Source organism: Narcine bancroftii, chromosome 8 (assembly GCF_036971445.1).
Source record: "Narcine bancroftii isolate sNarBan1 chromosome 8, sNarBan1.hap1, whole genome shotgun sequence".
Lineage (NCBI taxonomy): Eukaryota > Metazoa > Chordata > Chondrichthyes > Torpediniformes > Narcinidae > Narcine > Narcine bancroftii.
The window spans coordinates 150,940,259-150,954,255 of NC_091476.1; the positions used below are offsets into that span (position 1 = coordinate 150,940,259).

Genomic DNA, 13,997 nt, shown 5'->3' on the forward strand with positions numbered 1-13,997 from the left:
CAGCTATCTATGACTAACAATTTCAATGAAAGAAAGCAAGCGCATTTTTTAATATTGGTATTCTGAATTTTAATCAACTTATTTGGAAAGTTTGGGGTCCACGGACACCCACGCTATAAGCGATTCCGCAGATTAATGAATCGCGTTCTAATGAGGTTTCCGTGTAATACAAACAAATAGAGCAGAAACGTAAATTCAACATCTAGCTACACTGTCTCATAATGTTGTCTAAAAGTAAACTTCAGTTCAATAATCACTTATTCTTATTTTTAATCTTACTCAAAAAATTATGGTCAATGTAAACAATGCTTAATCCCATAGCAGTGCAAACATGTATTTTAAAATATTGCAAAGCTAATATGAGGCAATAATTATAGCAAAATAACTCTTCGAGCATTTCTTGAATTTCTTAGATCTAGAAGCCACTGGATTTTCAAGACCATCAGTCATTTTTTTTGGTAATAATACAGCACCAGCTACATTTTAAGCAAAGGTTTATGATATAATGTCTTTTGTCTTTCAGTTTGTCAAGTGCTTCTTGGACAAATGCTGTCCAAATAAACTTTTCATTCTTCTTTCGAATATTAGTCAAGTGAAGAGCAAAGTCTTTAGAATTTTGCATAATATCCAACCATTCCTAAAAATCTTCTATCAATTTGCTTACCTGTGGGCATTTGAAATTCAGAAATTATCTGAAATTTTTAACCTGAACATGCTCCAGTTTTCCTTGGCCAACAACGTAACCAAAATGACTCATTTGAGCATGACAAAATTCACTCTTAGACAATTTGAAAGCCAATTTAAATTTGGCTATCAAACAGCTTTTCTTTAAATTGATTCACAAGAATCATCTTGTGTGTTGTCACATCTCAAGAGTTTTTTGTAGGTAGCTTTATTTACCTTGGACGTTATCTCATTGTGCCCAAAAAATTTTGCTCTAAGATGATTAGACATCATTGAGAACAGAATTAGCAGTTTATCTCCTGGTTTAAACCTTCATTTGGTCTTGAGCCACTTTTAAATTCAGCTACCTTTCCAGGCTCTTTAAGCTTTAGAACAATCCAACAAATTCAACTGCACATCCTCATTGACTCACTGTTTTTTAACAGCGTTGAATGTCCTCTAACTTCATGTCCCCTCACTTCAAACAAAAATAAATTAACACTTTCGTCCCAATTCTTTTCATTTTCACAGCGATGTGTTCTCATAGTTTTCAAAGTTGAATGGAACCGCTCCAAATCTCCCTGAGATTCTGGGAGATTTGCAGACAATGCAATTTGTTGAGCTCCAAATTTATAAACTAACTGTTGAAATACACCTGACATAAAATTATTTCCCTGATCTGAATTTATTTCTTTAGGCAGACCAAACAAAATGGAAAAAAAATGTCTAGACCCTCATACATAGCTCCTGAGTAGAATGGTTTCTGTAAACCTGGAAATGGCACACACAATGGCCAACAAATATTTATTTCCAGCTTTTATTTTGGGCATTGGACCAACACAGTCCATAATTAGAAAAAATGTTCTCCAAAAGCAGATACCACTGTGGAACTTTCATTAGGTTTCCTTGCAACTTGACAAGTGTGACAAGTCTTACAAAATTTCTTCACATCATTTTTTTAAAAATTAGGCCAGTAAAATTGTTTCATAATTTTGTAGGTAGTTTTCTTTACCCCAAGTAGGTGTTTTATGAGCCACGTACAAAATCTCATGTCTATAGGCTCCAGGAACTAGAACTTGGTGAACCACTACCCATTCTTCATTAGCAATAATCTCATGTAACCTATATTTTCCCCATTAATATACCTCCTTTGAAATAATAGCCAACTGGCACTTTCTTAACTTCTTCTCCAGAGAGTGCTTTCTCTCTAACTTCAGCAAGATCACTACCTCCACTTTGTTTTTCTATTAATTTTGATCTGGATTCTGGCAAATCCTTTTCCAGCTGTTGTGCAGTGTCACAGACTTTTAAATCTTTCTGGACATCACCGTCTTCACTGTCACTACATTCCAGTTTAAAATCAAAATCAGAATTCTGACTTAACAAAGAAATACTTAAAACGACTGGTGATTCAAAGTTTCTCTTTAATATCCCATTCAGCTTGTTTCTGCACCTGACACCTTGTATGTGTTATCTTATAGCCTGTTTCTTTCTGGACCTGACCGTCTGCTTCTTTCTGCTGCTTTCTCTTGCAAGCATTCTTCATCTATTTGCGCAGTATTTTTTTTTTCACTGGCCAAGGTTTTAGACGTAACTTTTAACTTGGGTTGCACAGCTTTTCCCACACTGCCAACAAATGGATACTTCACTGCAGAGACAACATTATCTTTCAACGCAAAATATTTAAATTCCTTCCTATTTTTACCAACAAATTTATTTTTACTTCCCTGTATTTCACCTCTTTTAACACAAGTTTCTGATGCTACTAGTTCATGTTCTCTCTTTCTCTTCAAGAAAAAAAACCAATTAACTACCTCATGTCTAGCTTTCTTACAATAACTACAAAATCAACCAAAAGGTTTACCCAAATTTATTTTCTACCTTTTTTGGTGCTTCATGCTGCCCCTTTGAAAAGGTATTTTGGGCACAAATTTCACATTGATAATTGTCTGCGAATGTAGCAGAATTTTTGTCCCTTTTGAAAAGCTTCACTTGGCTTTAACTTAAACTCAGGATTTAACACCTCATAAGCACCTGTAACTAACTGATTTTTTTTCAAAATCTCAATTTTTCTCTCTCAAATTCTATTTCTCCCCCCCCACCCCCCCCCCCCCCCCTGGTTTCCTCAGCCCAAACTGCCTTTGCCTTTCAGCTTCCTCTAATCTAAGTCTCCTTTGCGCTTTCTTTCTTGCGCGAGCGTGCTCTTTCTCGCTCTCTCTTCCCCCCCTCCCTTTCTGATTAAGAGATCTACTCTCAAAAAATTGTTTTAAGTCTTTCTCTTCAAAATACCCTCTTTTACATAATAGTCAGCCATAATTTTTTGAATTTTTAAAAAATTGATACTCTTACCTCCAAAAGTTTCAATTCCTTGGCAATGACGTTTCTCACCTTTTTAAGATCAGAAAAGTTTGATTCCAATAACTTTTTGAAATCCATTTGGGCAATTTCACTTGGGCCACATGTTTTTTTTTGGGAAAAAAAAACCACTAATCTGTACTTTTTATAGAATCTGACCAAGTATGGAAAGTTTCACTCGGCCCATGCTTAGTTTTGGAACTTAAAACATACTCAGCTGCAGAATCTGACCAAGCCACCACTTTTAAATCTACACAGATTGGCATTGCCAAACATTTACCAAAACCCATTGCTGTTCTTTATCCACACCTACAGTAAGCCTTTTAATTAGCTTTCAACATTTTTTAACCAAGCAAATTAAATATTTATTGATCAAATAACCTCTCATTAAGTTCAAATCTTTGGTATTTATCCCAGGACCTCTTGTATAAGTGAGATGAGATGAGCCCCCAAATATTTTACAAACTAACAACCCTTTTAAATTTTATTTGGGACTAAAGGGACAACACCAAAAGAGCAATGGAAAATTCACCAGACAATGGTAAATTCAAAATAGATTTTTTTAAATTAAACTATTAACAACACAACTTTCTTACTTATTTCTAAACTTAATTATGTGTAAGTGTGTGTATAATTAAAGTCCCACTCTGAAAAAATATATCTTTAAAGTTCAGCATCATTTTAGTCTTGCTTGAAGTCTTAAATTCTCAGTTCACAAATAATTATAAAGTACTTTTAAACATCATATCTTTAGGCCTCTTGACTCACAATGTGGCTATTTTCTTCCACGATGAATTCACAAACTCTGATAAGGGTTGAACAAAGTGGTCATACAAAAATAGACCCTGTAGAAATTGATGTCTCTTTCCAAAGAGACAGCGGGGAGTGGTCTTCCTTATTTGAAAAGCCACTGATTCTGTGTTTCCCTTTTCCCAGGAGGAACACATAGAACAGGATCAATTCTGATTTCTGTAACTCAACTGCCTTTCACAAGGTTTCAACCTCTGTATGTCACAGGGTTTTGACTTCTGTAAGCTCCAATCTGAACTGATTCCTTTATCTCTCATTTTGATAATATTTTTATGTCACATGGTATATGACATTATTTCTGTCTTTGAAGCTCAAGATCTTTTGACATGAATTTGCTAAAAACAATCAAGACCACTTATGTCTCTGAAGTCTCCTTTCCTCAGAACTAAAATGGCCGTGCATTTATACAGGTGCTTCTGAGTTAACACTTATTGTTTCTAAAGAACCATCATAAATCCTTTTCATCTTCTTAACTCTAACTTCAAACAGCATCCATTTTCATCTCAAACTGGCTTCTGGATTCTATCTTGAACCATGTGTGTTTAAGATGCTAATGTGTTGTTTTTGTACCTCTGTGTTCACCCACAATTAACTACTAAGAATACATATACAATATTTTAAGTATAATTTACTTAAAGATATTTTCATACATGAGAAATATAGTTTAACATTAAAGATTAACATAAATCTGTTACAGTGTCCAATATCTTTTGGAGGGCTTTGCGCTCAGGGGTATTGGTGTCCCTTAGTTGGAACCATCTACCTCTGTTGTTACTTGCACTTTTACATTATCTTATCATACTTCACCCAGTGAATTGACTTCCAGCTATTGATAATAGTGTTTTGGAAACAATTATGGGAGGCATTTGCTGGCAGCAATGGGATAAATTAATCTCTTCAGTTAAAGAGCATGTGGCTTCAAGAAAATAGCAGATTTTCTGACTAGCTGAGTGGGCAGTGAGAATCTCCCACTGATTTTTTTTTGCTTCAGATCTCACTACTTGTTGCCCCTTCTGTTTCTCCAAAAGACTGAAGATATCTGGTGAAGTTCTGTGAAGATGTTGAATAGGGTGGCTGGCAATAAACGTTTGCCATTAGCAGATTTCAAAACAATAGCCCACATACTTGACAGGACATGTGGCAGGTTGTATTTGAATTGAGAAAGAAGTTCACAATAGAGTGAGAATTGCAAGCCTACCCTGCTGGACTACCTGAACTGGAGAATGCTGATGTATTTAAATGTCAATTTACGGCACCTCCTAAAGGTAGAGGGAATGGAAAATGGGTGGAAGTTGGCAGTCGAGGTCTCTTGTGGTGTATTGACCCATTGGGCTGAGTGCCTTCTCTCCAATTAGGTTCAAAGTAATTCTGCTATTTATCAGTTGATGGGAGGAAGGATCTCCCATGCGCTTCCAGCATTCTATTCATTGTAGCTATCATTTCTGGCAGAGAATGTGCAAGATGATATGCTGTAAACATTTCAGAATGCAGAAAAAAAAATCCTCTTGAATATCAGGGAGTGTTTTGCCTTTCTTTGTTGAAGGGTTACTGAAAAACCACAGTGTTCGGTTAGCAGAAGTAAACTGCAGTTCATAATTTCTGGAGTTATGTCATTAGCACATAATTTAATCACACATGTCCACTCCCCCCCCCCCCGAACTGCTGGCAAGTTACAAAGTTGAAGTAGTTTGTACCTAATGAAAAAAAGGTTATCCTGCCCCATTCACACCATAACTCAGAGTCCAGTCCAGCTACAAGCATAGTCCTGCTGGGGAAAGTTGTGTTTGAAGGGGGGAACTCCAGAGAGGGAGGAAAAACCATGGTTTAAAAACAAGTGTGTAGGAGACGATTGCTTCTAGAGTAGAACATTATTTATCTTTAGCTTCACTTGAAACTGGTGAAATATTGCGCTGATGTACAAAATCCGTATTGAGTAAAAGAAGATGTGGATTTATCAATGTGGGCTTCAACTAATGTTTCATTGGGTGGCTTATTTTACTTGGAAATATCTATGTTACCTTGATTTTTTTTAAAATATCACCAGCATGTATTTGTATTACAGCGTTTGAGGCAGAAGTTTCTTAAAGGCACTTCTCAGAGACTTTATCTAAAGTCTATAAATGATAAGCATTCAACACAAGACCACGTGATCATTACAAGATCATTTCTCCTTGCAGATTTAAAGGTGGACATTGCCTTCAAGAAGAGCTTGTGATCAAATATGGTTCACCAATCCGCCACTCTGTCTCCTACCTCCCAGAGCAATTCCCTGACTCAATGAACACCCAGTATGGATGAGGGTGTCCTTGGATCTGCTGCAAACCTTCACTGTCTCAAAAGCAATTTAAACTTTCATAGTTCCTGTCTTGTGGATTGTGCTGTTTGTTCACTGTTGTGATAAGGACTCTTTAGCCCTGGCCACAATCAATGGTTCCATCCATCCAGAAATTCTTCCTGTATAATCATGGTGCTCTTTGCAATAAGGCAAATGCATATCTGTTTTTGACTAAGATTTCCTAAAAAGACCAGCGATAAAGCTATAAATATCAACATGTCACCACTGTTGACTACTTATTTCTGACGAACACAATGTGCAATAAGCAGAAGGATTTTCTTTTTTGCAGATTTTAATCTTTCCAAGTATGTAACCAGATGTAATTGATACTGTAGCAATGACAAATGGGTGTAATAACATCATTACTGAAATATTTCATGAAATTATAAACAGCTTTAATGAATACTGTGCTTTATTCTATATTTTCCTGTGAGTATATTTGAATTAGATCTCTGTCAGGATGATTATTGGTTATTTTCCCTATACCCTTTTAATTATGGAGACGTTTGACATTTTCAAGGCGCTACAATCCCAGTGAGTTTCATTCGTGAATTTGTTTAATGAATGTGCAAATATTTTGCTTGCAATTGGAGTAAGGGAAAACAATGATGATGAGGCCTCCTGTGTTTCTATTTTCCTTTTAACCCTAGCAATGATACTGATTCTGCACCTCTGGGATCACCCAATGGGGCCTAAATCCCTCGTGGCAGAATTTGTCCTTTTTTAAAAAAAAAATCTTCAGCATTGGTCACTCAAACACTGGTACGAATATTCACCTCTGCTTGCAATTCAAAGATGGTCGGTGATGCAAATTCTCCAGCATTGCCCTTAATGCTTCCAGGATTTAGAAATGAAATCCAGGTTACCATTGTAAAAAATTGGTACCTTTGCTTGATACTTTAAAGAATTATTAATTTGTGTTTCAATGAGACTGAATCTGGCAGCTATGAGTGCTTTCGCTCCCATCTGACAGGGTAAATCAGACATCAAAAGCAAACACTTCTATAAACACATCACAAACAAAGATGACAAACTTAATCAAAAAAAGAAAAACAAAATCTCTACTCAAGCCCTGCATCTGTTTAATCCAAGATATTTAACCCAGAACCCTTTGCTAAAGTCAGAAATGGGTTTTGATATTTTAAATTTAGACATACATAATGGTAACAGGACATTTTGGTCCACAAGCCTGTGTCACCCAATCACACTCAATTGACTGACAACCCCAATACATTTTAACAGTGGGAGGAAACTGGAGCCCCTGGAGAAAACCCACACAGACACAAAGAAAATGTAGCAACTTCTTGCAGCACGGGATTCAAACCCTGGTCCCATTGCTGCCACTATAACCGTACTATACAAATCGTGCCACCCTTTTAACAGTAGATCTTGAAACAAATTATAAAAACAGACTCCAGCTTCTGATGTGATTCACCCCCTTGTGTCAAAGTGGGTGTGAGCACATGGTGAAGAATTTCTTTCTCTGGATTTCTGAACAATAAAGGTTATCTACATCCACATTAAAATGAAAAGAGTAGCAAATGTTGTTGTAGGTCCTTAAACGATTGAGACTGGAAAGATTACAGTGAGAAATAAGGGAACAGCAAGGAAGTCTCACAAACATCTGTAGCTGTCTTCAATTACCAAGATATGAATTTCTCTGAAAAATAGGGTTATATAAAATGATTACCTCATGATTTTGAAAAAGTGGATGCACTGGTTTTCAACTTCTTGAGTCTTGTAGATTCTTGAACAGTTTCCCAGTGTGGAGTAGAAGGAAGCAGTAAGAAAAGTGAAAATCTTGGACGAGTAAACCTGAAATTGGCTATTAGGAATCTGTTGTTAAGGAAGTGGTAGCAGATCACTGTAAGGGGGTAGTGGTGGGGTGGGCGGGGGAGAAGAGAGAAACATGAACAGTCAACTTTTATATGTGATAAGGAAATAATTTTTGACAGGTATTTTAGGTGGGGTTTTTTAAGGTTGCAACTCTCAAAATAGAGGGAAAACAGTGGACAAAATATATTCTGAAAGCCTTTGCTAAAGAAGCTATTTAACAAAATTTTAGTACCCAAAGTGGCAGTAATACATATATTGGCATGGACACCAATCAGTAGGAATAAATGAGTTATTTTCCCGTTGAGAGGCTGAGCCACAGAGATTGTGATGAAATTCCGATATTAAGACCTTTTATCTGTGATGTCGATGACAAGACTATAGATATCACACCCATGATTGTTAACCATGCATAGCTATGTTGCAAAGAGAATTCACAGGGGTTTCAGTGGTTTGAAATGATGAGCAAATGGAACATGATGTGGTAGGGGAAAAAATGAGGTGTTTGTAGTGGGGTAGGAAATCTCTTGGTGCCTGCCATATTGACCACCAGTGGGTTGACATCGCCTCCAACCGTGCATCTTGGTGCCTCACAGTTCGGCGGGCAGCAACCTCCTTTGAAGAAGACTGCAGAGCCCACCTCACTGACAAAAGACAAAGGAGGAAAAACCCAACCCCAACCCATCAATTTTCCCTCGCAACCGCTGCAACCGTGTCTGCCTGTCCCGCATCGGACTTGTCAGTCACCAACGAGCCTGCAGCAGACGTGGACATTACCCCTCCAAAAACCTTCGTCCGCAAAGCCAAGCCAAAGAAAAGGAAAATTTTGAAATGGTGGGAGATTAAAATGTATTGGTTTTCAGAGGATATTTATGCCTTAATACATCAATCATGAAAATTAATGAATGCTTACAGCGCGATATGGTGACCTTCATTACAAGAGTAGAATTAATTTGCTGCAAGACAATGACTGGTGGATGATGATGACTAAAGTTTATTGTCCTATATCCTTAATTAGAATGAGCCGGTGCACCAAAATTCTTTCCTGTTGCAGGTACATGTAGTAAATACAGCTGTATAAATTAAATTCTCAGAATATGCCAAGACAGTAAAACATATAATAAATACAAAAGATAAAGATTCATAGTTTGCAGTTAGTGCAAGAAAAAAAGTAAGGTTGTAGCAGCGGCTACACTACTCCTGCAATAACACACACAACCAGCCGGGTTAAGCTCAGTGAGCAGACTGGTTTATTGCAGGCTGCCGGGCTGGACTTGTACTTCCAGCCAGGACCTGGCTGAGAACCGCACTGGAGGGTGCTGATGACACCTGGGCATCACGTGGTCCCCCAGTGGGGGTTTCTGACCCCCAAGCTGGAAGGAAGGGAAACCCCTGACGGTGCCATTTTGGCCAGCTGCGCCGCCGCGTGGCTTACAAGTGGGGCCAGTTCGCCTGCCTTGTGGTGAGCCGCCACAAGGTTTCAAAAGTACAGATATATCTTTTGGTGATCCCAGAGTACTTCATCTGCAACTTGAAGAACCGGCCTGCTTCCAGCGCACCAGGAAGGATATACATGTGACAAGTGCAACAGTGGTTCACCAGTATGATTCCTGGGAAGGTAGTGATGGTGGGAGAGGGTCGAGGGAATTTATCACATGAGGAGTGGTCAATCAGTTTGTGCCTACTGGGTACCCTTAAAACTCTGATACTGTTGGTTGGGGCAATGTGGAAATGATTGGTATATCCGGCTAGGATATTTATAACCTGAAGTCATAGTCACAACATAAAGGCCATTGAGAACAGTGATTTGGAAGGTGAGGTGTGGGGGAGGGAGAAATCTTTCCTCTCCCTGAAAGTCATAAACTTTGGAATTGTTCTGCTCATGAGGATGAGGGAGGTTCAGATACAAAGCCAGTGCCAGACTATTTTGACCCTAGGCCAAGCTGAATGCTGGGGGGGGTGGGGAGAGTGGGGAAGGAGGGGTGGTGCTGACTGGGCTGAGAGCTGTTGGTCAGGGGGAGTTGTGGTAGGAGGGGTACTGATCGGGTTGAGTGGTGGGTACAATATCTGATGTGACATTCGATATGTGCATACCACTTCCTCCCTCCACCTTACCAGACTAGTGCGTATGCTTATAGTGTGTTAGTCAGAACCACGTCATTCATGATGGAGAGGTGCTGGAGCTGTTGGAATCTCTCTTCAACAGTGCCTCTCTGAGATCTGTATCCTCGGCGGCTGCCTAGTTGGCCCTGTTCAGATGCTAAGTATTAGATTTTGGATAATCAGTCACACAGGAAAGTTGTGCTGAGGTAAAAACTAAGCCGTGCAAAGGGGTGAATGGTCTTGTCGTAGTTCCAGAACATGGAACATTACAGCACAGTTCTGGCTGTTCAGCCCAGGGTGTTGTGCTGACCTGTGTAAACCTCCTCCACAACAGCCTCGCACCCTTAACCCTTTATTTTTCTTGCATCCATGTGCTTATCTACGAGCATTTTGCACATCACTCTGTGCAAAAAAAAATAACTTGTATTCATGTTTAGAAGTTATTACTTTTCCCAAATTGGATCATTTTATCTGTCTTAACTGGGCAAAAAAATTAATGGATTTGAGGTAACTTGAGGTTTCTGTACCTCCCTTCCGTGCCTTCCTGTGCGAATGCAGCTGCATAAATAAACAAGTCACATAAATTTTCAGAAATGAGTTTACGTTTGTTTCCTTTTGTAAGCTGCAGTTGCCTGTGACAGAATCCATATCTAATTTTTCATTTGTAGTTCCTTCTGACTGAAAATAGGGCAAAGAGCCTTTTGATATCCATCATATTATGATTTGTGGTTTGAGGAAACAATCAAAAGCTTGATTGGTATGTCAACCATGCCTGCCAGAGAGGCGGTTATAGAGGAGCCATTTGGTGTGTACGTGCTTCTTTACTGTTGGTCATCTTTACAGAAGCCAGATTTTACTGGGGCAGCTAACTGGTATGTAATAATGTGATGCCTGGATAATATTGTCATGTCCCTTCATGGTCTGTGTGTATGTACAATGCTGCTAACCAGCATGTATTCCATTTTAAAAATTGGCTGCAGTGGAACACAAGGAGATGAAATCGAGCAAATATGTGTGGGGCAATACACGTAGGTGTATGTGTCTATTTCATTCTGTTAGTGATTTGTTGGATGTGTTGCCCTTTGGGAGGTTCTGAGTTATACAAGGGCAAATTAGTTATTTTCTCACTTACTACTCTTAAGACTCTCTCTAAAACTTGTGTATTCAGGCAAGCTTTTGACCATCACTTAATGCCATTTTGTATGTTGCTACTGCAGAACCATTTCACGTGCAAAATTACCCTCCTTTTCCTGTAATTTGATGCGGAGATCTGGTTTGATTTGGAATGCTATAAACCATATATTATTGACCATATAACACCAATTGTTTGGTTCACAGCACTTCTCACTCAACCTTCAACAAATTATCCTTTGATATTTTGACCACCAAACTTCTTCTCTCCTTTCAGCATTCAGAAGGGGCTGTTCCTCAACAATAAGTGCATCATCACAGAAATAAGATCCCCCCCCCCCCCCACCCCTCCCCACCAAACTTCCATTCCAAGACTATCCTCCTTTGGAAGCATGGTGTTGCCACATTGACTGTTTTGTATCATTCCCCTCATCCAGGTCATTCTACCTTAATTCAACGTAAAGCAGAAAATTGGATTTGGCATTTTAGTTTTGTTCAGAAAGGTTCTTACACTTTCATGTACCCTTCACCTTCAAAGGCATTAACATTTGGAGAGACCATAAACAAAATTGCTCTTTACACAGTGATTTTAAAAAAAAATAACGTGCTGAGCTCTGCCAAGCATAGAACAATGGAAACTGACTGAGAAAAGAGTTGAGAAGAGGGGTTCTTGACTTGAGAGAATGCAGGTTGGCAGGACAAACCTGGTTCAGATACAAGGTGGATGTGGTAAACCACTGTTATGCCATGATTGGCTGCTGCTGGCTGGACACGCCTCCTGAGACCAATCCTACCCATAGCCCCTTGCATGCTCCCCCTTTAAAGAGATCAGTCAATGAGGTTGCTGGTTGTTCCAGTCTTTAGTTAATAAAAGCCTGATAGTTTCACAACTTTGGCCTTTTTGTGATTGATGGCACATCAATGGTTAATAGTGCAGCTGTTCCAAAGTACCTTATTTTTCTAATACTAAATCTGTAAATTGATTTTGAAGATTATGCACAATGGGGGAAAGCTTTCTTGCCTTGGGATAAATGATCAAATGATGTTTGTGCCAGAAAATATATTTTCTGCCCTTTTATAAGAATAAACAATCAGGTCTGCCATCTGCTATGATGGTATCTTGAGGCTCAGGTTCTAAATTGCACTGATCATAAATAATTACATTATGGCAAAGAGAATGTGAAAATATTTTTGGAATTACCCAAAGGGTATAGCACTGAAATAGCTGATTGGCACCTATCTGGGGCTCATTGTTGGTAACAGCCTCTCCCACCCTGCTTCATGGCATTCTATCTCTCCCTTTGCATTCATTGCATAAACACAGTTTTGTATGATGTTTTTAGTTCCATGATCAAGCAATTGGAATCCATTTTCTCCCTTAGAGGAAAAAAAAGCAAACCGGTTTATTCAGATTATTTTGCATCACTTGGGCAAACATGGAGCAGATTCTTCCCAGGATGGCTCCTGATGCACATTTATTTGCAGAGTGCAATTCCCTGATCGTCTTTCCTCGTTGATCATGGCAGATGCACTAGGCCATTCAGCCCTTCATGTCTGCTTCACCATTCTGTGGGATGACAGCTGATCTTCAATCTCAACACCATATTCCACCCACTTGTAATCCTTTGCATATAGAAATTTGTTTCCTTCCCTCATTTGTTTGTTTATTGGCCAAAGCTCCAGAGTCTCCTGCAACAGAGAACACCATTGGTTAATTGGGTGAAGAAATTTCCCAGTTAACCAATGGGTAGCGCAACACTGTTTCAGCAATCAGGACCGTGGTTCCATCCAATGCTGTCTGTAAGGAGTTGGTGCTTTCTTTCCATGTTGCATGTGTTTTCTCCAGGGGCTCCATTTTCTTCCCATGTTCGAAACATACCAGGGGTTGTAGGTTAATTGGCTGGCATAAGCTAAAATGGCCTCTTATCGTGCTGTGTGTCTAAATTTAAAATTTAAATGCCCTTCTCCAAACACCCCAACCAGGGGAAATGTCCTTTGCTGCACCCAGCCTGTCAAAACCTATCACTATTTTCCACATTGGAAATGTTCCCTCTTGCCCTAGTTTAGAAGATTTTTTGGGAAAAATTATTTTCACTCTTTATCAGTTATCTTTACTGCTAAATTAGAACCATTGCTCTATTTGGATTTTCTCAAGAAGAAGGAATAGTATTGACCTCATCTAAGATGTGAATTTTAGCATTTGCCTCATTGATATCTCGACAGGGAATTCTGAAGAAATGGAAAGACAGCACTCTACCAACTCATACTCAATGGTTACCGGAGGTCATGGCCTTTCTCAGTTTAGAAACATTAGATTCAACATTAAAGATCTAAAAATGAATTTTTATAAGACATGGGGCTTGTTCATGGAGTATTACCATAATTTAACGAATTAGGGTGCTTGGATGCACCCAAACAGCTCTGTCGGGTTTCCAAATGTTTTATTTTATATCCTATGTATTTCAGATACACAAGCAAACCTTGGTTTGTGGGAGGGGGTTGATTAATGGGGGATGGATGTTTTGAATATTTTATTAAAAATTTTAACCATGCATTCAAATATATTTCAAAATAGATCTAATGTATTTAGTATCAAATACATGATGATAATACCCCAACACCCCCTCCCCACCCCACCCCCCACAATCCCAAGAAAATAATAAAAATAACATAGAATTAAGTGTTAAGATATTCAAAAAGAATGAGAATGGAAGTGTTAAATCCCATCTGGTCTAAAATTTATAACTATTTCATTGTTAAGGGGTCG

General features: G+C 38.7%; 1 protein-coding gene across 2 annotated transcripts in view; it reads left to right on the forward strand.

Moving 5' to 3' along the window:
- The window catches only part of edn2 (endothelin 2), a 28,430-nt gene extending 21,923 nt beyond the window's left edge, over positions 1 to 6,507 (forward strand). Inside the window, exon 5 of one of the 2 annotated variants that reach the window (XM_069895335.1) lies at positions 6,006 to 6,507. In XM_069895335.1, coding sequence (XP_069751436.1) covers positions 6,006 to 6,126 — 121 coding nt within the window. In that variant the 3' untranslated portion in view covers positions 6,127 to 6,507. The remainder of the gene's footprint in view (positions 1 to 6,005) is intronic. The other variant, XM_069895339.1, reaches the window with a different exon arrangement.
- Positions 6,508 to 13,997: the final 7,490 nt, after the last annotated feature.